Raw genomic sequence first — 23,176 nt, forward strand, 5'->3', positions numbered from 1 at the left:
ATAGTTTTCCACACACGACTGAAATGACAGATCACACTGTTCAGCGGCAAAGCACCGCAGGTGAGGCTGACCCAGGTCAAAACATTATTCTTTTTATTTCTTTTTCATGTCTTACTTTGCTAGCAAGGATGTCAAATTCAAAGTAGTGCTGTATCTTCTCAGATGTTATTGAAAGCTTTCTGTGTTTCCTATTAAATATACCATTAATATAACCTTGTTTTTAGATGTTCCCTATGAGACAATTTGCTGTCTATATTTGTTAAGAGCTTTTATCATAAATACAAAAAATCTTTAGGTCAGCCAGTGGCATGGTGGTTGGGACCTTGGATTCCCACGTGGCCCACTGCAATTCAGTCTTGGACCTGATGGCTTGAAAATCACAACAAATAAATAGATAAATAAATGTTAAAAAGTTTTTTAAATACAAAGAATCTTCAAAAAGTTCATAGAAAATGCATATTATGAAAAAAGCTATTCAAGGATTTGATTTTTTTGCACCAAAATTAATTTGTACTTTAATTTCATTTTTCACAAACTTTTTTTTTTCTTTTTTTGGAGAGGTTTTTGCTATAGGGCACATGCGCTCGCCAGACAGAGAGAGACAGAGAGATAGAAAGCAAGAAATCACCCCCCCAGGGGGGCTGGCCACGCCGCAATCCCTTCTCCTCCGTTCTCCTCTCGGGATCTTGGGCACGCACGCACATGTGCCCAGCGTGAGTTTAAGCCACCGGGTCCGGGACTCGAACCATGATCGACTACGTGGGAGTCCAGCGACATAGCCATTACACTAACTGCTGGTCCCTTCACAAACTTTTTGAAGTACTCTTATAGGTACCTATTTTCACCAGAGTTTTCTACATTCATTTAGAGCATCGTTATTATTAACAGTTATACTATTTAAGTGTCATGTTAAATCAGTCATTTAAACTTGAAAAACAATAGACTTGTTTGTAATATACTGTTACTATCATGTTTTCCCGGATTCAGTTTTCTAATATTTTAATTTTAAAATCTCAACTCATTGAGATTGAACTATAATTTGCCTTCCTTCTCTGTCCTTTTCAGACTTGGGGGCCCAAAATATGAGAGCTTCAAACAGTGAATTAAGGAGCATCCTCTTTCATTATTTTCTGAAATACTCCCACAATATTAGCTTTATCTCTTCTGTAGATATTTAATAGAGTCACCAGTGAACCAAACTGGTCCTAAAATTTCTTTGTGGTAAAGTTTTTAATTACAGATTGAATTTCTTTAAGGAACCATAGAAATTCAATCTGTATTTCTCCTTACATCTATTATAAGTTTTCTGTTTTGAAGAATTTGTCCATTTTATGTAAATTTTTAAATCTCTAAGTGTAAAATTGTTTGTATAATTCTTTTATTATCTTTTTAATGCCATTAGGATCAGTAGTAGTATTGCATTTTTTAAATAATTATTTAATTTTTATTTTTTATTATTATTTTTTCAATTTGATCAGAAATAGAGAGAGGGAAAGTGACAAAGCAAGCTGCCAGGTCTGGGACTCAAACCACAGTCTATCATGTGGGAGTCCAGCATCTCAACCTCTGTGTCACCATCTGCTGGCCCCATAGTGTTGCAGCTTTAACCATGAAATGGTTGTTAATGATTTTTTTCTCTTTTTCCCCCTTTTGCTTTTATCTGTCTTGAAAGAGGAATAATTCTTTTTATTTGGCTTTCAAAAGCTGTCTTTTTTGGCTTTGTTGATCTTTCTAAATATTTTCTATTTCATTCATTTCTGCTCTTGTATTTATTTTTTTCTACCTAATTTAACTTTCTGGTTAATTTGTTCTTTTTCCAATTTCTTGAAATTGATGCTTTGATCACTGATGATTGGCCTTATTTTGTTCTATTTCATGCATTTAAGGCTAAAACATTTTCTTTAATATAATCTTCAACATTCTCTGCACTTTGAAATGTACCATTTTTTATCATTATCTAGTTTAATATAATATATTTTATCATTATCTAGTTTAATATATCTAGTTTAATTTTATCGTGTGTGTGTGTGTGTTTAACTCATAGTTGAGAGGTGTATTTCTTAGTTTCCAAACATAACTGGGAATATTTAAGTCATTTTGTATATTGGGTTGTCGGAAAAGTCATGATGTATTTTTACATAGAAAAACATAAAAAAAATCATGACTTTTCTGATGACCCAGTATTTTTTGCTTAATTGCTCTGTAGTCAGTCTTCAGATTGTCTACCATCTCTGCTAGCTCAGGTGTTAAAGTCCTTCCAGAATGTCTTCTAGGACATAAACTTTGGTCTCTGGGTGAGAATGTGTGATGGTGGGATACACAGCATATGGACCATAACTCTCCTCTTTTCAGTCCAGGGAAATAGGTGTGAAAAGGCAGGTTGAGGTGAACGTACTGTGTGGTTGTCCAGTGAAGGGTTAAGTCAGCAGGTGTAAGGTGCTTAAACCCTGCACATTCCAAAGGAAGGACTGGTCCTTGTCTGGTTCCTGAGCGCTAAACCAAAAGGCCTTAGAATATCCTTCCTGATAAGAGTTTTTTGGTGGTCATTAAGATGCTAGATTCCCACATGATCAATCATGTTTCAAGTCCCGGACCTGGTGGCTTGCTTTCTCACTTTCCCTCTGTCTCTCGTTCTTTCTCTGTGAGTGCAGATGCCCTATAGCAAATTTTAAAAAATAATAATAAATTAAATTAATGATTCTTTTTTTAAAAAGGAACTTTTGTATAAGATATTAGGCCAAGCTAGAAATCTATAACCCTGATAGTGACTGATTTTCTGGGTCCTGTGAGTCCTTTTCATGAATCATCAAAATATGGAGTCTTGGGGACCTCAAATACAATGGTACTCAAAAATTACAGAGGAGCCTGGGATATCAAAGTCTATTAATAATTACTCAATTTGCTTATCCTATGTAAGTTTCTATAAAGCCAAGTTCAATAAATGTGGTGATGTTAATATCATATGGTAGTATTAAAGAGTTCATCGAACATTCAGTTAAATATGTCAGATGAAAAGCATGAGCCTGCCACCATTCCCTCTTGAGACCCTCCAGAAAACGACAATAAAGGAATTACAAAAGACATAAATAGTAGAAGACATTTGCTTTGACTGTTCAGTTATAAATACAGACAATTATATATGCCCTAAAATCTAGGGAAAACTAACATCACAAAAGAGAAGGTTCAAAAGAAACAAATAGATCAACTGATCACTAGAGAAAAAGAGATTAAAGCAAGAAGAAAGAATTCTAATTAACATCCATTAGTACCAAAGACATTCAGTGAAGACAAGATATCTAAATACACTTTCGGAGTTCTAGAAGGTACAAGTACAAAGTAAAAGTACGAAAAGATGATTCTAAAATGTCTTTGAAAGGAAAAAAAAAATTTAAAGTTCAAAAGAATGGTATAAAACATCTCAGCTGGAACATAAAGTATTAGGAGACATTGTGACAATGTAAAATGATTCTAAGATAAAATCATTTTAGCCTAAATTCTATCCCAGCCAAGTTTCTTTTGAGAATTAGAACACAATATAGAGTATTTAAACTACTTGTGAACACATACCAGAAAAAAAGAATCCTCAAGGACATACTCAAGCAAACTGAAAAATGTACCTAGAAAAAAGGGGATAATGTGGGTTTTAAGAAACTGAAGTGAAAGAAGAAATGAGAACATTTTAACCACAGCTTAAATTCTTGTTAATAATTCAACTTTGAAACATAATGGAATAGTAACAAAAAAATTTAAGAAACATAATAAATTCTAGGAAGATTGAATTAAGAATTCAATAAGCTTGATTGAATAGATATAAAGAAATTTGTTCTCTACAAATAAAGAATGCACATTATTTTCAGATGCATTTGAGCACAAATGAATGGAATGGAGTGGAACAGAACAGAACAGAACAAAACAGAGCAGAATAGAAACACACAGGCACACGCATGCACACACATACACAGGCTTCAAAAAATTATGAAAATGCATGTAATGAAAAAATCATGCATGAATTTTAAACTTTTTGTACCAAAATGAACTTGCACTTTAATTCCATTTTTCTCAATTTTTTTGAAACACACACACACACAGTGGTAAGTGCGTGAGAGAAATGTTTTAGAAAGTGTCCTTTCTGGGACCAGCAGTTAGCGTAATGGCTATGTCGCTGGACTCTCATGTAGTCGACCGCAGTTCGAGTCCTGGATCCAGCGGCTTAAACTCACACCGGGCGCGTGTGCGTGTGTGCCCAAGATCCTGAGAGGAGAATGGAGGAGAAGGGATTGTGGTGTGGCCATCCCCCCTAGGGGGTGATTTATCGCTTTCTGTCTCTCTGTCTCTCTCTGTCTGTCGAGCGCACGTGCCCTATAGCGAAAAAAACTCTCCAAAAAAAAGAAAGTGTCCTTTCTCAGTCTTCCAGCATTACAGACATACATCACTGGGCCCATCTTTGTAAGGTGAACCAGTAGTTGAACCCTGGTCTCTCATGTGGCCTTAGTCCAAGCAGCAACAACCAGCATGTACTACTGCAGCCGAGCCAAAACAGAATATTATAAATGGTTGACACCATCAGGACATATTCTCTGAATACAAAGCAATAAAATTAGAGAACAAAAATAGTATCCTTTTCATAATCCGTCTGCTCTGAACTTTTTAATGCCCTTTATTGATACTTCAACTTGTATATAATAAAGTAACCAATTTTAAGCATGCACATTTTGTCACAACTGGATAGTCATGTATCTACCCTCATGATTGGCAAGTGTATATGTAACTGTAAGGGAAGCTGTCAAGCTGTTTTCCAAAGTGACTGTAACATTTCATCTTTCCAGCAAGTTTATAACAGGATCAACTGATTATTTATGTGATATGAATAACTAAAGAACTTGTTTAATGTCCAAGTATTTGATGATTTTCCAGATATCTGTGATTGGTTTCTATTTTGATTTCATTCTTGACAAAGAACATATAGTCATCCATCACTTAAAGACAAGATACATTCTGAGAAATGCATCACTAGGCAGTTTCGTCATCGTGGGAACATCATAAAGTATACTTACACTAACCAAGATGGTGTACCATACTACACCTCTAGGCTGAAGAGTGCAGCCTTTGGTCCTACAAACCTGGATAGCACCTTACTGTCCTGAATACTGTAGGAGTTGTACCACATGTCATTCCTGTCTCTAAACACATTAAACATTTTTTAAAATATAGTAAAAAATGGTATAAATGATTTTTTTTTAATCACATACCTCTATAAGGGCGCTTAGCATGAATGGAACTTGCAGGACTAAGTTGCTCTGAGTGAGTCAGTGAGTGAGAGGTGAGTGAATGTGTGTATATTTAATGGTATCTAGTATTTCTCATATCTAAGGCCTAGGACATTGCTGTACATTGCTGTAGACTTTATAAACACTGTACACCTCAGCTATGCGAAATGTATTTTAAAATTTTTCTTTCTTCAATAACAAATCAGTTTACTGTAACTTTTTACTTCCTAAACTTTTTCATTTTTTGTAACTCTTTGCAGTAGCACTGAGCTTAAAACTCAGAACACATTATACAGATATCCTAAAATATTTTCCCTCTTTGTATCCTTATTCTGTAAGCTTTCCTCTATTTTTCATTTATTTTTAACTTTTTAAATTATTTTATTAAATACACACATTAGCCTAGGCCTACACATGGTCAGGACCATCAGGATCACTGTCTTCCACCTCTGCACCTTGTCACACTGGAGTGGCCGTGAGGAATAAAGCAACATGAGATTAAATCAAGCACAGGAGAAAATGATACAATCAAGAGATAATAGTCGACATGAGATGTATGAGGCTGCTGCCGGCTAACAGGGCACACAGTTCTACAGCACTTGTTCACATGTGTATAAATAGGAGTATACTCAATGGTTAAAAAGATGGTACAGTAAATACATAAACTACTAACATACTTGTTTGTTATCAAGTACTACATCTATTTTCTTTGTTAAGCGGCCAGTTTTTTAAAAGTTAAGAATTATGATCTTTGATCCACTGCTCAATCCATATCAAGATCTGGTTTAATTATCCTCTAGCTCTTCTGATTTATTGCTGGGCAGCTGAGGCACGATTTCTTCCTTGGAAGATGATGTGGCTTCTTCATAAAGCGCTTGAAAAATCTCACACTGAATATTTCCTTTTAGTTTCTTTTCACTATAACCCCTTGTTTCAAGCCTTTTGTACAATATGTTATTATCAGTTCTCGGCACAAAAACCACATGAAACCAGCGTTCAGGGAAGAAAATCACAACCATGGTAATCAACAATAACTCCACCTTCTCTCATTCGGTTTTCTAACTCATCAAGTACTCTGTCTTCATCTAAAATGGGACAATCATATTCTTCATCATAGCCATCAAACAACTGCCCTTCTCGAGCTAAATCACCCACATTAATGTTGTATTTTGGCCCTGATCTTGATGCAAGTTCTTTGCCTAGTGTGGTTTCTTTCCAACTCCTGGTTTACCGGTGAGCGTGATGTTCAGAAGCACCATAGTCTTCACGGCGATGGCTCGGGGCGCCTCGGCTCAGGCCAAGTATTGTATTTTTACGTAACTGTACGTGCGACACTTTGATATGACTAGCAACACAGTAGGTTTGTACTCCAGCATTACAACAAGCACAAAGTAATGCACTGCTCTGTGATGACATGATAGCTACAATGTCACTAGAGAACAGGAATTTTTTTTTAGTCATTTATTTACTTTTACAGTTTCCCACAAACATTTACTTTACATATCAAAAAATGTCTGCTCATACTCCATAGTTCTTGACTGTTAATAAATGACTTTCAAAATTTCAAAAAACTGAATTTTAAAGATAATGTTTGAAGTATCTGTTATAACTTTTTTTGTTATTCTATAACAGCAGACAGTATGGTTTCAAATATTTTTGAAAAAATAGTTGCATGTCAACTACTCAAACTGTTGAAAAGCAAACACCCAGCACATAATTCACACATAAACCTCAATTCAGCCCTGTCTACCGAGTATTCTGTGCTATACTAACAAAGAGCAGTCTCGTTTTTCTTCCTTTGAAGTCTTCTTCAAGACAATCCTCTGGTTGTGGCTGCTCTTTTGCAATCTCTACTGATTATGGTGCTGGGCTGGAAACATCCAGATTATTTTATGGTATGAATTCTTTCATATAGCTTCTCTAATCCTCTCTGTCAGGCAGAACTGTTTATGGTGCCAGGCCATCTTTCCAAGAGCTGTTGTTGGCTTACTTGAGATCTACCTTAGTTCCATAGTTTTCTGGTTTGACCTGCAAATATGACATTCCAGTCAAAGCCCTGTCCAATAATGAGTATTTCCAATTTCTGATTCAGGGCAACAGGTATTACTGAACTTATACAAATAACCATTCTGCCACAAAATAAGAATACTCCCAAATATTTGCCAATTCCAGAGGGGTCAGGAAGGGAGAAGAGTTTATGTTTCCATTTAAAGAAACAAACAAACAAGAAGAAAAAGCCGTTTTAACAAGTTGCTGAACCTTTCAACAGCTCAAAAGAAGGGAGAATCCTTAAATTGGGAAAACAAAGCATAGTAAAGAAAAAGACAGTAATGTTTTACTCAAAAGTCATAAAAATTCTATTTCACCAATTCAGTCTTATGTAATTAATTTTTCTTCTCTTGAATTTGCAGTATTACTGTGGTCTGATCTTTCTGTTTGCATCCTGGAAGTTAACATTCAATGTTATTATTGGTATTTCTTGTCTCTAGCATTAGCATTAAGTTGGTCATTTTCTCGGTTGCTTTTTGTTCTCATTTCTGTATGTGTGTCTTTCATTTTCCTGGTAGAGCACTCCTTTCAGAACTTGAAGAACTGATCTGGTATTGGTAAATTCTTTCAAGTTTTGTGTATCTGAGAATATTTTTTATCTTTTCTTCCCATATGAAGGGTAATCTTTCTGAGTTTAGCATTCTCAGTTGAAACTGTTTTTCACTTAACACTTTGAATATATTTTCCCATTCTTTCCTTGCTCGCATTGTTTCTGATGTGCGGTCCGATGTTAGCCTGATGGGATAACCTTGAAAAGTAACCTGACATTTCTCTCTTGCCAATTTTAGTATCATGTCTTTGTATGTGGATTTTGCCAGTTTAGCTATGATGTACCTTGGAGAAGATCTTCTTGGGTTGATTCTGTTAGGGGTCCTTTATATTTCTTGGGTCTGGATATTTGAATACCTCTCTAGATTTGGAAAGTTTTCCAGGATTTCATGGAATAGATTATCAATGCCCTTACTAGTTTCTTCAACTTCTGGGATACCAATTCTCTAAATGTTTGGATATTTAATGGTATCTAGTATTTCTCATATCGTATTCTCATTTTGGGGGTTATTTTTTCAGGGTTTTTTTTGGGTTGTTTTCCCTAGGTCAGAGGTTTTGCCTTCAACATCCGAGATTCAATCTTCTGCATGGACTAATCTGCTTTTAATACTTTGGAGGGAGGTTTCAATTTCCTGTATTGCAGCCTTCATCTCTAACGGTTCCATTTGATTCATTTTTATGGTGTGTATTTCCTCTTTCAGATTGTGTAAGAACTTCCTCACCTCCTGGAACTCATTGTCCCTTTTCTCCTGCATCTTCTTGAGTTCATTGTCTCTCAGCTCTTATATATCGTTTAGTTTTTTCACTATGAATATTCAGAATTCTCTTTTAGACATTTTCAAGAGTTCCACTGTGCTGTGTGTGTATGATGAAGGATTTATTTTTTTTCACTTAGGGGAGAGATATTTTCTTGGTTTCTCATATTTCTTATGCCTTTTCGGTGGTTTCTGGTCACTTTGTGACAAAATCTTTCCTCTACTGTGTTTTACAATGTGGCATCCACAGAAGGAGACTATGAGTTCAGGTTTATAAAAAGAAGTTTCTCACTTAAAGCAGGCGGTTCAGTAAGCATTGAGGATTTCAGTGACCCTTGTCTGAGTGTTTTGGGGTCTAGAAGATGAAGCTTAGAGCACAGCTTTAGTCGCCTTGGTCCCTGAACATGCCATGGCGCCGAGAATAGGAATTTTTTGACTTCATTACAGCCTTATGGGACCATCATGGTATATATGGTCCATTGTTTATCGAAATGCTGTGTGCTGTGTGAGCACACTTTGTTATGTCTTAATATTCTTGAATTCCGTAGTATTTTTAATGTTGTAGTGTATGGTTTATCTTGGTGAAGGCTCAGTATGTGTTTGTAGGATGTGCATTTTGCCACTGTTGAAAGGAGTATTCATGAGTGGAATAAATATCATTTAGATTGAGTTGTTGATCATGTTCAAGACTTTTTTTTTAATTTTAGTTATTTCTTCATTTATTTTAAATTTACCACAGAGAGACACACAGAGAGAGAAAGAGAGGGAAAATGAGAAAGCAAGCTGCCAGATCTGGGACTTGAACCATGGTTGAGTTCAGCAGCTCAGGCACCACACCACCTGCCGGCCCCTGTTCAAAACTTGTATAGCCTTACTTCTTTTCTGCTTGCTTGTTTGTACAGTCAGTTACTGATAGAGCAGTATTTAAATCCCTACCTCTGATTGTAGATTTGCCTATTTCTCCTCTCAATTCTATCAGATTTGTTTAATGTATTTTAAAGATCTGGGTGTTTTTGGTTTTGTTTTGTTTTTTCTTTTTTGGGGGAGGTTTTTGCTATAGGGCGCATACACTGGCCAGAAAGAGAGACAGAAAGCAAGAAATCACCTCCCCAGAGAGGATGGCCACGCCGCGATTGCTTCTCCATTCTCCTTTCAGGATCTTGGGTACGTATGCACGCACATGTGCCTGGCTTGAGTTTAAGCCACTAGGTCTGGGACTCGAATCCCAGTCAACTACACAGGGGTCCAGTGACATATCCATTACACCAGCTGTTGGTCCCAAGATCTGTTATTCAATGCATACATATTTATGATGGTTATGTCTTTGATGATTGGACTCTTTATCAGTGAGGTGTCCCCTTTCTCTCTGATAATATTTCCTAGTGAAATAGAGAATAAAAGAGAGAAAGATAGTACCTCCAACAGGGTGTCTTTATGTCACATTTGACCCCCAACTTTCAGCCAGTCCCAGATCATGGGCAAGCACATGCCCAGAATACTCAGAAAGTTCTCTGGACTTGAACCAGGAATGTTCTCATGTGGGACTGTCTCACAGAGCATCACATTTTGCACTGCCATCTGGCCTTTCCATTCTATTTTAAGAAATAAATACTCAATGGTCGAGTCTTTATTTGTTTTATTGTTATTTGTTTTTTTTTTTTTTTTTTTTTTTTTTTTTTTTTTTTTTTTTTTAGGAAGAACCTATAGGGCACATCACTGGCCAGAGAGAGATAAAGAGAAAGAAAGCAAGAAATCACCCCCAAGGAGAATAGCCATGCCACAATCCCTTCTCTTTTCGGGATTTTGGGCACGTATGCACACGTTCCTGGCATGGTCGACTAAGTTGGAGTCCAACAACGTAACCATTTTGCCTAGTGCTGGTTCCATTGTCTTAGTTTGTTATGTAATTGGGCAATTTCTATCTTTTCAATGGAAGCTGTTAGGTATATATATTTAATGTAATTATTAATATGGTATAATTTAAGTCTATTTTGTTCTATTTGTTTTGTCTTTTTTTCCATGTTCTTTTGGAGCCAGTCTTTTCATTCCACTTTATTTCTAATATCAACTTATTAACTATGCCCATTAGTATTTTTAGTGATTAATCTAGTGTTTAAAATATATACCTTTAGGGATCAAGATGGCATAATGGTTGTGTTGCTATACTGCCATGTAGTTGACCACTGTTCAAGTCCTGGACCCAGCAGCTTCAAACTCACACTAGGTGCATGTGTGTGCATGCCCAAAATCTTCAGAGGAGAATGGAGGAGAAGGTATTGTGGTGTGGCCAACTCCCCCCTGCCCCCAGGGAGTGATTTCTTACTTTCTCTCTCTCTCTCTCTCTGTCTCTCCAGTGAGCACATATACCCTATAGCTAAAATCTCTCTTAAAAAAAAATAGGGACCAGCAGTTGGCGTGTTGGCTATGTCACTGGACTCCCATGTGTGGGTCAACTGCAGTTCGAGTCTTGGACCCGGTGCTTAAACTCACGCTGAGAGCGTGTGTATGCATGCCCATGATCCTGAGAGGAGAATGGAGGAAAAGGAAGTGCAGCGTGACCATTCCCCCTGGGGGTGGTGATTTCTCACTTTCTGTCTCTCAGTCTCTCTGTCTCTCTTTTTTTCTGGTGAGTGCATGTGCCCTATAGCAAAAACCTCTCAAAAATGTGTGTGTGTGTATGTGTGTGTGTGTGTGTACACCTTCATCTAATTTCTGATCTGCTCTTTATTATTTCTTTTTTCCTGCTTACTTTGTATTTAATATGTTCTTATTTTCCTAGGTTTTTTAAGTGAAAACTGAAGTCATTGATTTGAGATTTTTCTTCTGCATCTTTAATACTATAAATTTTCCTTTAGGTACTGCTTTAGCTGCATTTCACAAACTTAATATGTTGTGTTTTCATTTTAATTTGGTTCTACATATAAATTGAACATCCCTAATCTGAAAATTCAAAATCCAAAATCTGACACTTTTTGAGCAACAATATGGCAACACAAGTAGAATACTTGACCTTGTGGAACATATCTCAGTCAAAACACTGCAATTTATATATATAAGTGTGTGTGTGTTTGTGTGTGTGTGTGTGTGTGTGTGTGTGTATAAAATAAAATAACCTTCAGGCCATGCATATAAGGTATATATAAAAATATAAACGTGGGGACCAGCAAATGGCATAATGGTTACATTGCTGGGCTCCCATATAGTCAACCATGTTTCAAGTCCTGGATCTGGTGGCTTCAAACTCATACTGGGTGTGTGTACATGCATGCCCAAAATTTCAAGAGGAGAATAGAAGAGAAGGGACTATGGCATGACCACCACCCCCAGGGAGTGATTTCTTGCTTTCTTTCTCTCTCTTTCTCCAGTGAGGGCACACACCCTATAGCAAAAATCTCTCTCTAAAATAAAAAGAAAGAAATGAATTTTGGGTTTAGATTTGGGTTCTATCCACAATATAATTTATTATATGTATCCAGACACTCCAAAATCTGAAGAAAAAAAAATCCAAAACCTAAACACTCCAGCATTTTGGATACAGGATACTCAACTCATATTTTTTAAAATAATTATTTATTTTTTATTTTATTTTATCCCTTCATTTCTTTTTTAGTTTGATCAGAGAGAGACAGAGGGTGAGAGTGAGAGAGAGAGGAAGTGAGAAAGCAAACCACCAGATTCAGGACTCAAACTCTGGTCAGCCATGTGGGAATGTCTAGCGCCTTAACTACCACACCACCTCCTGGTCCCCTCAACTCATATTTTCTAACTTCCCTTTCAATTTCTTTGACCCACAGATCAAATATTTTTATATGAATATTTTAGAGTAATTGAATTTTTTAATTTAGTTTTTTGCTATAGGGCAATGCATTTGCCAGAGAGAGAAGGAGAGAGAGAGAAGGGAATCTTCTCTCAAGATTTTAGGCATGCACACACACAGGCCCAGTGTGATTTTCAGGTCCAGGACCCAAACCACACAGTTAGCCCTGTGGGATCCAGCCACTTTAACCTCCACACCACCTGCTGGCCCGATTAATTGAATATTTTAAGCAACAATTTTATTTCCTTTGTTGATCTATTAGCTATAACTCTTTATTGTATTATTTTAGTCATTACTTTAGCATAATCTTTCATTTCCACAGCGTAACTACATTGTACACTGTATAAGAATCTCACAGCAATTATAATTTTGTATCTGCCTAATAACTTCAATAAAACGAGGATTTCTCTTTTTCAATATCATTTCAATCCCAAGGAAGTCTCTAAGCCTTTCTCCCTCTGTTATATATTCAATCCTGAACAAACAGCAGTGTGGATGGGGCATGAAGAGTTTGGTTGACCTGAATTCCTACTGCAGTTCTTTCAGAATTCCCTGGATTTAGGAAGAAGCTAACTAGAAGAGCCCCAAAAGAGGAATACAGAGGTTCTAACACTAGTTAGACAAAATCTACAGCTATCATAGGCCACTGCAAATGAACAGACCCCAGAAAGTCTACAGATTAGGCAGGTAGAGAATGCATATATTGGGAATTGCTGTGAATTCCCAATATATCTTGTCAACAATACTGAATTTCACTGCTCAAAGCAGGAGCAAACAAAGCATTTCTTTGTATGGCATTTCCCTTCCCCTTATACCCTCCAGGGCACTCTACCACCAGTGACACTTATGCATATCTGATTCCTGTCAAGTTGAAAAAGAAGCCAAATACTCCACCATCCCTTGATATTTGACTTTTGTCATCAGTCCAGAAAAACTTTTACTAGCAATCTAAGCACTGCTGTGTAAGGCAGAGTTTCTCAACTTCGACACTATTGACATTGTGGACAGGAAATTCTTCATAGTGGGGGACTTCCCTGAGTATTGTGGGATGACTTGCAGCATCTCTGGGCTCTAACTCCTAGATGTCAGCAACACACCCTCCCCCCTAGTTGTGACAATTGAAAATTTCTCCAGAGGGCAATCTCTCTGACCTAGTTAAGGGAGGCAGATCCCTTAACTGTGGTTAAGGAATAGCTTTGATAACTGTAGTTCAAGTCTTGACCCTAGAAGCTTGAAAACAAGCTGCGTACACGTGTGTTCATGCCCCAAACCCTGACAGGTTGTGATATGACCACATCCCCTTAGGAGTGCTTTCTCCCCTTCCCTCTCCCTCACCCTCTTCTCACTCTGTCTCTCTCTCTGGGAGAGAGCAGACACCCTCTGGTAATTTAAAAAAATTCTCAGGACCAGCAGTTGGCATAATGGCTATGTCGCTGGACTCCCATGTAGTCAACCATGGTTTGATTCCTGGACCCAGTGGCTTAAACTCATGCCAGGCACATGTACGTGAGTGCCCAAGATCCCAAAAGGAGAATGGAGAAGAAGGGATTGTGGCATGGCCATCTCCCCTGGGGGGCGGGGGTGATTTCTCACTTTCTGTCTCTCTCTGTCTTTCTGGAGAGTGCACGCGCCCTATAGCAAAAAAAAACAAAAACAAAAACAAAAACCCTCTTCCAAAAAAATAAAAAAAAATCCTCCTGAAGGAGCAAAATTGCTCCTGTTCGAGAACCACTGGTTTAAAGAAATGTTTACAAACATCAACACCTGCAGGTTTTTGAGCCTGCAGCTCAGCTGTTGGGGAAACAGCACAGTTGGCTCTGGTGCTGGGTGCCAGATAACCCCTGTTCCATATCACAAGTCCATCGTTCCTCGGGGCACAGTGTGTGCTGTTCGCTGCTGTAGGGACAGCTCCCAGCTTATGAAACGGTAATGCTCAACAACCACAATCACCACAACATAGAAGAGTAAGTAAATGAGGCTGACCTGATGGCCTGGTGGTTGAGAGAGCCAGATCCCACATAGCAAAACATGGTTTGAATCATGACCCCAGTGGCTTTAACACAGGTATACGCATGCCCCAAATCCCAACAGGATGGAGAAATAGAGGAGAAGGGGTTGCAATTCTGGTATGACCACACACCTACTTAGAGGGTGCTTTCTTCCCGGCCCTTGCTCTGTCTCTAGTGAGCACATGGGCCCTACGCAATTACAAAACAAAAATTATTTTGTGGGAAAATAGTGAAAGAAAGAAAATAAAGGAATGAATGAATGAATGAGTGAGTGATGGAGTGAATAGTTAAATGGACAACTGAATGAATGAAAAGAAAAAAAATCCAGATGATTATTCACTGTTACTCTGGTGAAAGGAGTGAAGTAGGTGGGTATGGATATGAGAAAGGGGGCTGTTTTACTTGAAAATGTCTGTATTTTCATACAGATATTTAGAATTTTATAAATTTTTTTTTTAGGATTTTATAAAATTTTAGAATTTTATAAAAATTTTTTTTAAATCTTACCAGGCATTTTGTTTTCTTTGATAACTATTTCTTTAGCTTGCTATTGTGTGTGTGCATATAAATACAAATATGGATTTTTAACTCTAGTTCACATTCTGAATTTGTGAACTAGGGTTAACTTTTTTTTTTAGAAGTTTTTTCTATAAGGCACATGCGCTTGCCAGAAAGACAGAGAGAGACAGAGAGATAGAAAGAGAGAAATCATCCCCCAGGCGAGATGGCCACACCACAATCCTTTTCCTTCATTCTCCACTCAGGATCTTGGGCATGCACGCACCCGGCATGAGTTTAAGCCACCAGGTCCAGGACTTGAACCGTGGCTTACTACATGAGAGTCCAGTGACATAGCCATTATGCCAACTGCTGGTCCCAGGTTAGCTTTTTTCTTTTATCTTGTGAGCAGATAACCATATAACATAGATATTTGTGAATACAGTTTATGTTGGAAAGATATAATACAGCCCCATACTCAGCACAGCCATAATCTAACATATCACATGTAACTTGCATGTGCATCCACCTTGAGGGTAGGGACTGGGCTGTTATGCATTTTTCACATCCCAGATCTTCTAGAGCATTTGCACAGTGTCGGCCCTCAGGAAATGCACATTGAAAGAATTGACTATGAAGATTTTTCTGGAAGGATGAGGGGAGAAGAGGAGAACAGAGTGCAGTGAAAACCCACTGAGGAGGGTTTTGCTCAGAGGTCAAAGAGCAAAGGAATAGGACCAGCAGGTGGTGTGGTGGTTAAGGCGCTGGACACTCCCACATGGCTGACCGCGGTTCAAGTCCTGGACCTGGTGGCTTGCTCTCTCACTTTCTCTCTCTCTCTCTCTCTCTCTGTGTGTGTGTGTGTGTGTGTGTATCTCTGGTCAAATTAAAATAAAATGAATGAATGAATAAAAGTAAATAAATCATTCTAGGGAAAAAAAAAAAAGAGCAAAAGAATGAGCCAGGGGTAAGGAAGCAAAAGGATGGTATGGGAATCTGTTGCTTCTCTTTCCCCTCTGCCTCCAGCAGGACGTTGGCTCAGACTACCCCTCCTCAGAGAGGGCAGGTACTGCTTCTTGAGCCTAGCACTGCACAGCAACCCAGAGCCCACAGGGTGTGAACCCCCAGTCCTGCAAAACCCTGGTCTCCCCACTCCTCCACGGCCCTGACTTCTCCCCAAATGGAAAGCACCAGCCACGTAGGCCTCTCGAAGTCAGGGCTCCAGGGACCACGAAAGGCTGGCTTGCAAAGTGAGGCCATTTACTTCCAGGAGGCAGTTGATGCATAGATTCGGGGCCATCCATCTGCCTTAGCCACCAAATAGATGCCTTCCTGCATCCTCCTGTGGAAGCAGTCAGGGCTGGGAGGTTGTGCGAGGTGACCTTCCAGAGCTGAATCTGTGCTTCTAAAAATAGAAGCATCCTTGGAGAATTGAGGAGAGGTAAGGCTGTGAATGTTGAGGGCAAAACCCTGACTCCCCAGAGCATTGTCAGTAAGAAACTGTATTAATTAGACACAGACACCCAGCTCAATAACCTCAGGTATCTCTCGGAAATTTAAATGAAATGAACTGGCTCTTTTCCTCCTTTCTGGTTACATTCTCCCTGGGCTAAAAAGGAGAGAGAAGCATGTCTTCTGACCTACTTGAGTGGCTATAGATTGCCTGAGGAGATGTCTTCCCTAGCAGAGGACAGGGGGCTCCTTAGAGACACATGAAAGGAAGGCAGAGAGAGCTGAGGCAAAGTGGACCCAGAGAGGCAGGCAGCGGGGCGACTGGGTCTCAGGGCCTTAGGGCCTCTGCCCTTCTCTCTCTGCATTGAGGTTGTGTGACTGAGTTGTGTCCGGGTGTGTCCAGGGTTGTGGATGTATGGGGCCATGGGTGTCACTCTCAGGCCTGTGCAATGTCATCACCCAGAGCTCTGTGAGGGGCTAGAAGTTCCCAGGGTCCAGTGAAGACAGGTCTACACTGGTTGCATGTGAGCAGGTTGTGTGCCGTGCTCTGCGGCTCAAGAATTATGGGGGAGTGGATATGCAGGTGTATGGGTGCTGCTGTGGCAAACGAGGGGCCTGCACAGACGAGCGTGTGCAGAGCAGTGTGGGGATCTGTGTGGAGACTGCGCAATGGCATGTGGGGCTATGCACAGGGTGTACCGGGCCATGGTGGATCTGTGCACGCTACAGCATAGGTACTCCTTTGTGTAGCTTTGTCCTGGGGCTCTATGAGGACTGTGGTAGAGATATGAATGGAGCCATGGGGCAAGGGGACTCCATGGAGGATGTTAGGTCTGTGGGGCTTGTGCACTGGCCACCGTGTGCTGGGCCACTGGACCCACAGGAGGCTATGTAGGGCTGCATGTGGCCTATCCACATGGCAGAGGCCCTGGATTGTCTCTGTGGCTTTGCCATCTAATGATGGAAGTGCTTTCTGAGGGGGAAGAACTCCTGAAGTGCAGGGGGCTGTTCTTGCCCATGTGACTGGCACGAAGGCAAGGGACACCAGGATTTAAGCTAAGCAGACGGAGCACCATGGGCCCTTCTGGTGCCGACCCACAGCTGAGTCTTGCACATGCCCAGCAGAAAACACTTCCTAACGCTTCAGTTTGTGCTTTCCCACAGGACAACGTGGATCTTGGAGAGCTGATGTTTTCCCTCTGCTATCTTCCAACGGCTGGCAGGCTGACCATTACCATTATCAAAGCGAGGAATTTGAAGGCAATGGACATCACAGGAGCATCAGGTGAGACATTCTCAAATTCAGACTTCCTCCTAAAGCGCTAATGTTGTACCTCGGTGTGGTAAAGCACATTGACTCTGGAACCAAACTGCCTAGGTTTAACCCCAGTCCTACCGCATAATAGCTCTGTGACCTTGGGTGAGCTACGTAAACTCTGGGCTTCAAATTCCCCTCTGCAAAATGAGGATAACAAAAGTATCTGTCTCATTGGGTTGGTGTAAGATTAAGTGAGTTAATACATGTAAAGTTGTAAGAACACTGCCTGGTGTATACTAGATGCTACAAAAAGTATCTCCCTTCGGATCTTCTCCCTCACCGTAATCGCCAACTGGACCCAGTTTGCACTTGCTGATAACAGCTTATGTAGTTGGGCCTTTCTTCAGGTGTTGCCATCCCAGGCTTATTGAATATTGAAGATAATCCTGTTTCTTTATTAAACCATGTAGTGGTAGTTTCCCAGTGAATCAAACATGTATACTTAAATTCTAAACCGTAAGAAAGAATGGCTCAACGAGGGACCAGCAGTTAGCATAATGGCTATGTCGCTGGACTCCCACATAGTCAACCGCGGTTTGTGTCCCGGACCCGGTGGCTTAAACTCAACGCCGGGCATGTGTGTGCGCGTGCCCAAAATCCCGAGAGGAGAATGGAGGAGAAGATATTGCAGCGTGACCATCCCCCCTGAGGGGTGATTTCTCGCTTTCTATCTCTCTGTCTCTCTCTGTCTGGCGAGCACACATGCCCTATAGCAAAAACCTCTAAAAACAGAAAAGAAAAGAAAGAATTGTTCAACTATGCAAATTCAAAATCCGAATATGTTCACAAAACACTCAGTACACACTGACTCTTAGTCACTGAACACAAAGAACAGCAAATGCAATACACTCCATGCCCAAACACCAAAGTGTTTTCTTTTTCTTTTTCTTTCTCCCCCCCCCCAGAGGTTTTTGCCATAGGGCACATGCACTCACCAGAAAGACAGAGACAGAAAGTGAGAAATCACCCCGAGGGGGGGATGGCCATGCTGCAATCCCTTCTTCTCCATTCCTCTCAGGATCTTGGGTACCATGCACATGTGCCCAGAGTGAGTTTAAGCCAACGGGTCCACGACTCAAACCACAGTCGACTACATGGGAGTCCAACAACAAAGCAATTACACCAACTGTTGGTCCCCAAAGTGGTTTCTAAGCAAAGTAAAAGATGCAACTCTCTGGCCCTCTCAGTCCCTGCTGGACGGAGGATGGCAGCTGGCACAGAGCATGCTTGTTGAGGTGAAGAGACACTCCACTGAGCTGGAAGATGGTGAGGGGGCTGGTAGAATGAAAGTGCCTCATCTGGAGCAGAGACCAGCCTTAGTCACCTGTCATTCACCAGTGTCGCACCACAAGCAGCCCTGCATCTTTTCCCTCCCTGACGGGCTGAACTGCTTCTCCTCTTGGAGCCCAACTGCAGGCAGTCCCGGGGGCTCAGGACCCCTGTTTTTAGGGAACTCTACCACCAGACATCCTCCTTGTCTGCCAGAAATTCAGAAATTCTAGGCGATCTAGGATTTCCTTTCTGAAAAACCTGATTAGGAAAAGATTCCCTGAGCGGCTCAGAATTGGGGGGCTATGGGCCTGTTTCCCGCATCTTGGAAATGCCTGTGCATTTCTGTTTCTGTCAGAGCCAGGCAGGTCTGGAATGTTTTCTAATTCAGTAACAGATGTTTCCACACTATTTTTAAATTTCACACATTTTGAGGAGACAGTATCCTATGCTTTTTCTTGAATGAAGGACTTAATTATCCTCACTGTAGTCACTGTGCATACAGCATGTTAATTAAAGTCCTCAAACTCCAGTCTACAGACAGGTAAAAAAGTTATACCTACAGGAATCCGTGAAAGCCCAGAGTGACATAATCACAGGTCTGAGTCTGCTCCTGTTTCTCATGGCCCATACAGATCCCTATGTGAAAGTCTCACTGATGTGTGATGGCCGGCGACTGAAGAAGAGGAAAACCTCCACCAAAAGGAACACGCTGAATCCTGTTTACAACGAAGCCATAGTCTTTGACGTCCCTCCCGAGAACATTGACCAAATCCACTTGTCCATAGCAGTCATGGACTACGACCGGTGAGAACCGGGAGCTGTCTCGGTGCAAGTCCCTATGCTCAGGGCAGGGAGAACAGAGGGAAGAAATGACCGTGGATCCTTAGCTGTGTCCCAGGTCACAAGGATGAACGGAATGAGCAGCATGTGAAAGGGGATTGATAAAGAGTCACCATTTTCCAAACCGTACTGTAGAGTCAGGTTATCAAAGTTCCCCTCGACTCTTACATTTTCTTCCCTTTTCTCATTCATTCCTTCTCCTCCTTCTTCATTCCGCCCCATCTCTTCCCCTTTTCAACTCTGCATACCTCCTGGAGTCTCGGCATAGAGAATGGTGGCCCCCCCCAGGCCTTATAGTCTGTCGAGCAATCCCAGCTGCCCTTCACAGGAAACATTCCACTCAGAACAGCAGAATGATTGCTTTTGCTAGACCATCAACATTTCTAAATACAGAGCTTCAATCTTTTCCCTCCTTGCAATGTGTTTAATAAAGATCATTTCCATCCACTTAAGCCTGAAAGCAAACAGAAATGTTCTCTTGAAAATGCTAGACTCCGTACGGATGACGGGGTACATTAAAATGTATAAGATGCTCGACTTTTTAATTAATACAGCACAGAAGAGATATTTATAGCCTGCATTGTAGCCAATTGTGTATTTAAAGGACAGATTTGAAAAACAGTCATTTTAATATGCAAAGGAAGTCCCAACAGGGAATTATACATGTTAAACCAGTCATTAGACTGAAATGCAAAGTCTCTTTTTAATTAGAAACCTCCCACGTGGTCTCAGCACAATTATATAAAAAAAAAAAATTTATTCTGACTTCTAATATAATCTTACAAATATTTTTGTAGCTAAAATTTTTCCCACATATTGCGGAAGTGTCAGCAAAGCAGCTTTAATGGCCTGAACACTCCTTCCAGCAGAGGCCAGCATGAAGCATGACCATCTTCCAATCCAAGGAACATGTGGGTTGGCTCAGCTGCCCATGGGTGTCACAGCCCATGCTGGGCAGGAGACCTTGTCCATCTCCTCGGGGCAACACATAACACTGGTCGTGTCAGGCCCCGGGAGGGGGCATTCCCAACAACTGTGGAAGGCTAGGCCAGCATTTTTTCAAGCTCTTGCCAAGTTTCCTACAATGGTAAATCTGATTATGTGAGCTTTGCCTCAATTTAATTCTCAGTGAACTCATGAATCTGGCTTGGAAAAATCCATAGCAGGATTTATGGGGCTTCTGCATGCATCCGATTTTAATGAGCATAGATTCAAATATCCTTTCCACCTCCTTCCCACCTCTATCACCTCTTGTTTTCCCCACACAGGACAAGGAGAAAGATCACTCACTTTCCCAGAAATTAAAAAAAGCAAATGAATTTAGATCTCAAAGAGTTAAAGAATGGGCTATATCCTTCTAGTTATGCAAAAGACTTAACAAAAACTGCTAAGAAAAAAAAGTGGGGATGAGCAAGGCAGGGGCCTCTCTAGGGAAAGTTTCAAAGGTGTTAGCCCTCTGGTTAAAGGAGCTAAGTGTCTTTCTAAAGTTGGGAAAGGAAGTTGGGTTAAAGAAGCAAAGCTGGGCTTGGAAGGAAAGAAGAGCACAGACTACAGCAATGTTCTCTGTAGAGTTAGAGTTCAAGGAGACTCAGGAGCCTCCTCCTCTCTGCTTGGTTTGGGCCTCAAAACCCAAACCAAGAGACATAGAGCTCAGACTTAGTGCTACCCCTTTACCATCCTTGGTTGCCTCTTGTGGAAATCCAGGCAGCTGTGTTTGCCAGAAATTCTTTTCAGGCGATTCTCTTTTATTACATGGACTTGAAGGCCAGCTACTTCCAGAACCAGAGCTGGCATCCTTAGCATGCATTGGGAGTTTATTGAACATAGGAAACAAGTTTGCCCAGGTCAGTTTTAGGAAAACCAGGGTACATTATTGGATCCCATGCCTATTGACTATTAAGTTTGGCCTATAGTTTTGAATGAAGGAATGAACAAAAACTACTGCTTCCCCAATTCCTCCATCAGTTTAATTGAGTAGCTGTTGCTCTTATGTACCAAAATTTTAAGAAAAAACTATTGTGGGCCATTTTCACAGTGTAGGTCACAACGAGATCATCGGCGTGTGTCAAGTAGGCAACGAGGCTGAGAGGCTGGGCAGAGACCACTGGAGTGAAATGCTGTCATATCCTCGGAAGCCCATTGCACACTGGCATTCCCTGATGGAGGTAAGGCCCTACCCATGCATGTTCTGCTCTGCAGAAGAGTAAATGCTTTTCTGTTGAAATGGAGAAGCCACCGAAAGTACGAGTGCACCAGGTGCTACAGTCTCAGACGGGATTCTCTGTTGGCATTTCCTGGGGCTGTTGGGATTTGTGTTCAACATGAGGTTGAGTCTATGCGCTTCTCTAGTCTAGTCGGTTTTGACACTGATCAGGGGCCATCAATTGTCTTTTAAAAAAGATCAGCTTCTCCGATTCTGTGTTAGGTTTGAGGAAGCATTTGGAGGGTACCTGCAAGATCTGGGTGAGTGTGGAGTTGCAGGTCATTAGGTTGTGACTTGAGCCTGAGTTCAGAGGGAACTCAAGCCTGGGAGAAAGGAGGCCTGGATTCTAGGACTGACTCTGGCACCAACCTGTGATTCTGGGAAAGTTGGTCAGTATGGTCCACCACACATGATAAAAAGAACAAACCACAAAACAGCAGCAAAAGAATTGAAAATGTACTTCTCTAGTTTATATAAAATAATCCAGAGTAAGGCAGTATAGGATATTATAGTGACTCCATGATCAACAGAGAACTAGACTTCTATTTTTTTGCTCTACTCCCCTAGAGTGGCTTTTTTCCTTAAAGTCACCTCATTGTGTAATGTGGCTGCTAAGCTCCAACCATCACATACCATCCAGGCCATAAAAACGTGAAAATGGGAAGAGCCAAAAGGGCACACATTCCTCTTTTAACAGTTCTGTGAAGTATCATGACACTGCTTCTTACATTTAAGTTAGTCACAGAACTTAGCTATGCATACATAGCTATGCAGTTGGAAATGGGAAATGTATTCTTTTTGTTGAATGGCAATGTGTCCAAGTAAAAACCAGGGTTCTGTTTGCAGAGGAGAGTAGATGCCTGGGAACAACTGACTGTCATTCTACCACTCACACCTTCATTTATTTATCTATCTCTCATCACTTACTTTTCATTCATTCTTCCCCCATTTATCTTTGCTCATGGATTCACTTTCTTACTTAACTACTAACTTGTTCTCTCAGAGATAATTTGTACTCACTAAGTAATATTTCTTTTTTTTTTTTGGGAGAGGTTTTTGCTATAGGGTACATGTGCTCGCCAGAAAGAGAGAGAGAGACAGAAAGTGAGAAATCACCCCCCGGGGGGGGGGGGGGCGCTCAACAGTG

At 40.5% G+C, this 23,176-nt stretch overlaps 1 protein-coding gene and 1 pseudogene across 1 annotated transcript in view; one reads left to right on the forward strand and one right to left on the reverse strand.

Moving 5' to 3' along the window:
- SYT9 (synaptotagmin 9) overlaps positions 1-23,176 on the forward strand; it is a 227,098-nt gene that overhangs the window by 156,460 nt on the left and 47,462 nt on the right. The window contains exons 5-7 of the mRNA XM_006163438.2: positions 17,561-17,681; positions 19,619-19,790; positions 21,862-21,991. Coding sequence (XP_006163500.1) covers positions 17,561-17,681; positions 19,619-19,790; positions 21,862-21,991 — 423 coding nt within the window. The remainder of the gene's footprint in view (positions 1-17,560; positions 17,682-19,618; positions 19,791-21,861; positions 21,992-23,176) is intronic.
- LOC102490857 (adenylate kinase isoenzyme 6 pseudogene) lies at positions 6,003-6,526 on the reverse strand (annotated as a pseudogene).

The sequence above is a fragment of the Tupaia chinensis genome, unplaced genomic scaffold (assembly GCF_000334495.1).
Source record: "Tupaia chinensis unplaced genomic scaffold, TupChi_1.0 Scaffold142134_1, whole genome shotgun sequence".
Taxonomy (NCBI): Eukaryota; Metazoa; Chordata; class Mammalia; order Scandentia; family Tupaiidae; genus Tupaia; species Tupaia belangeri.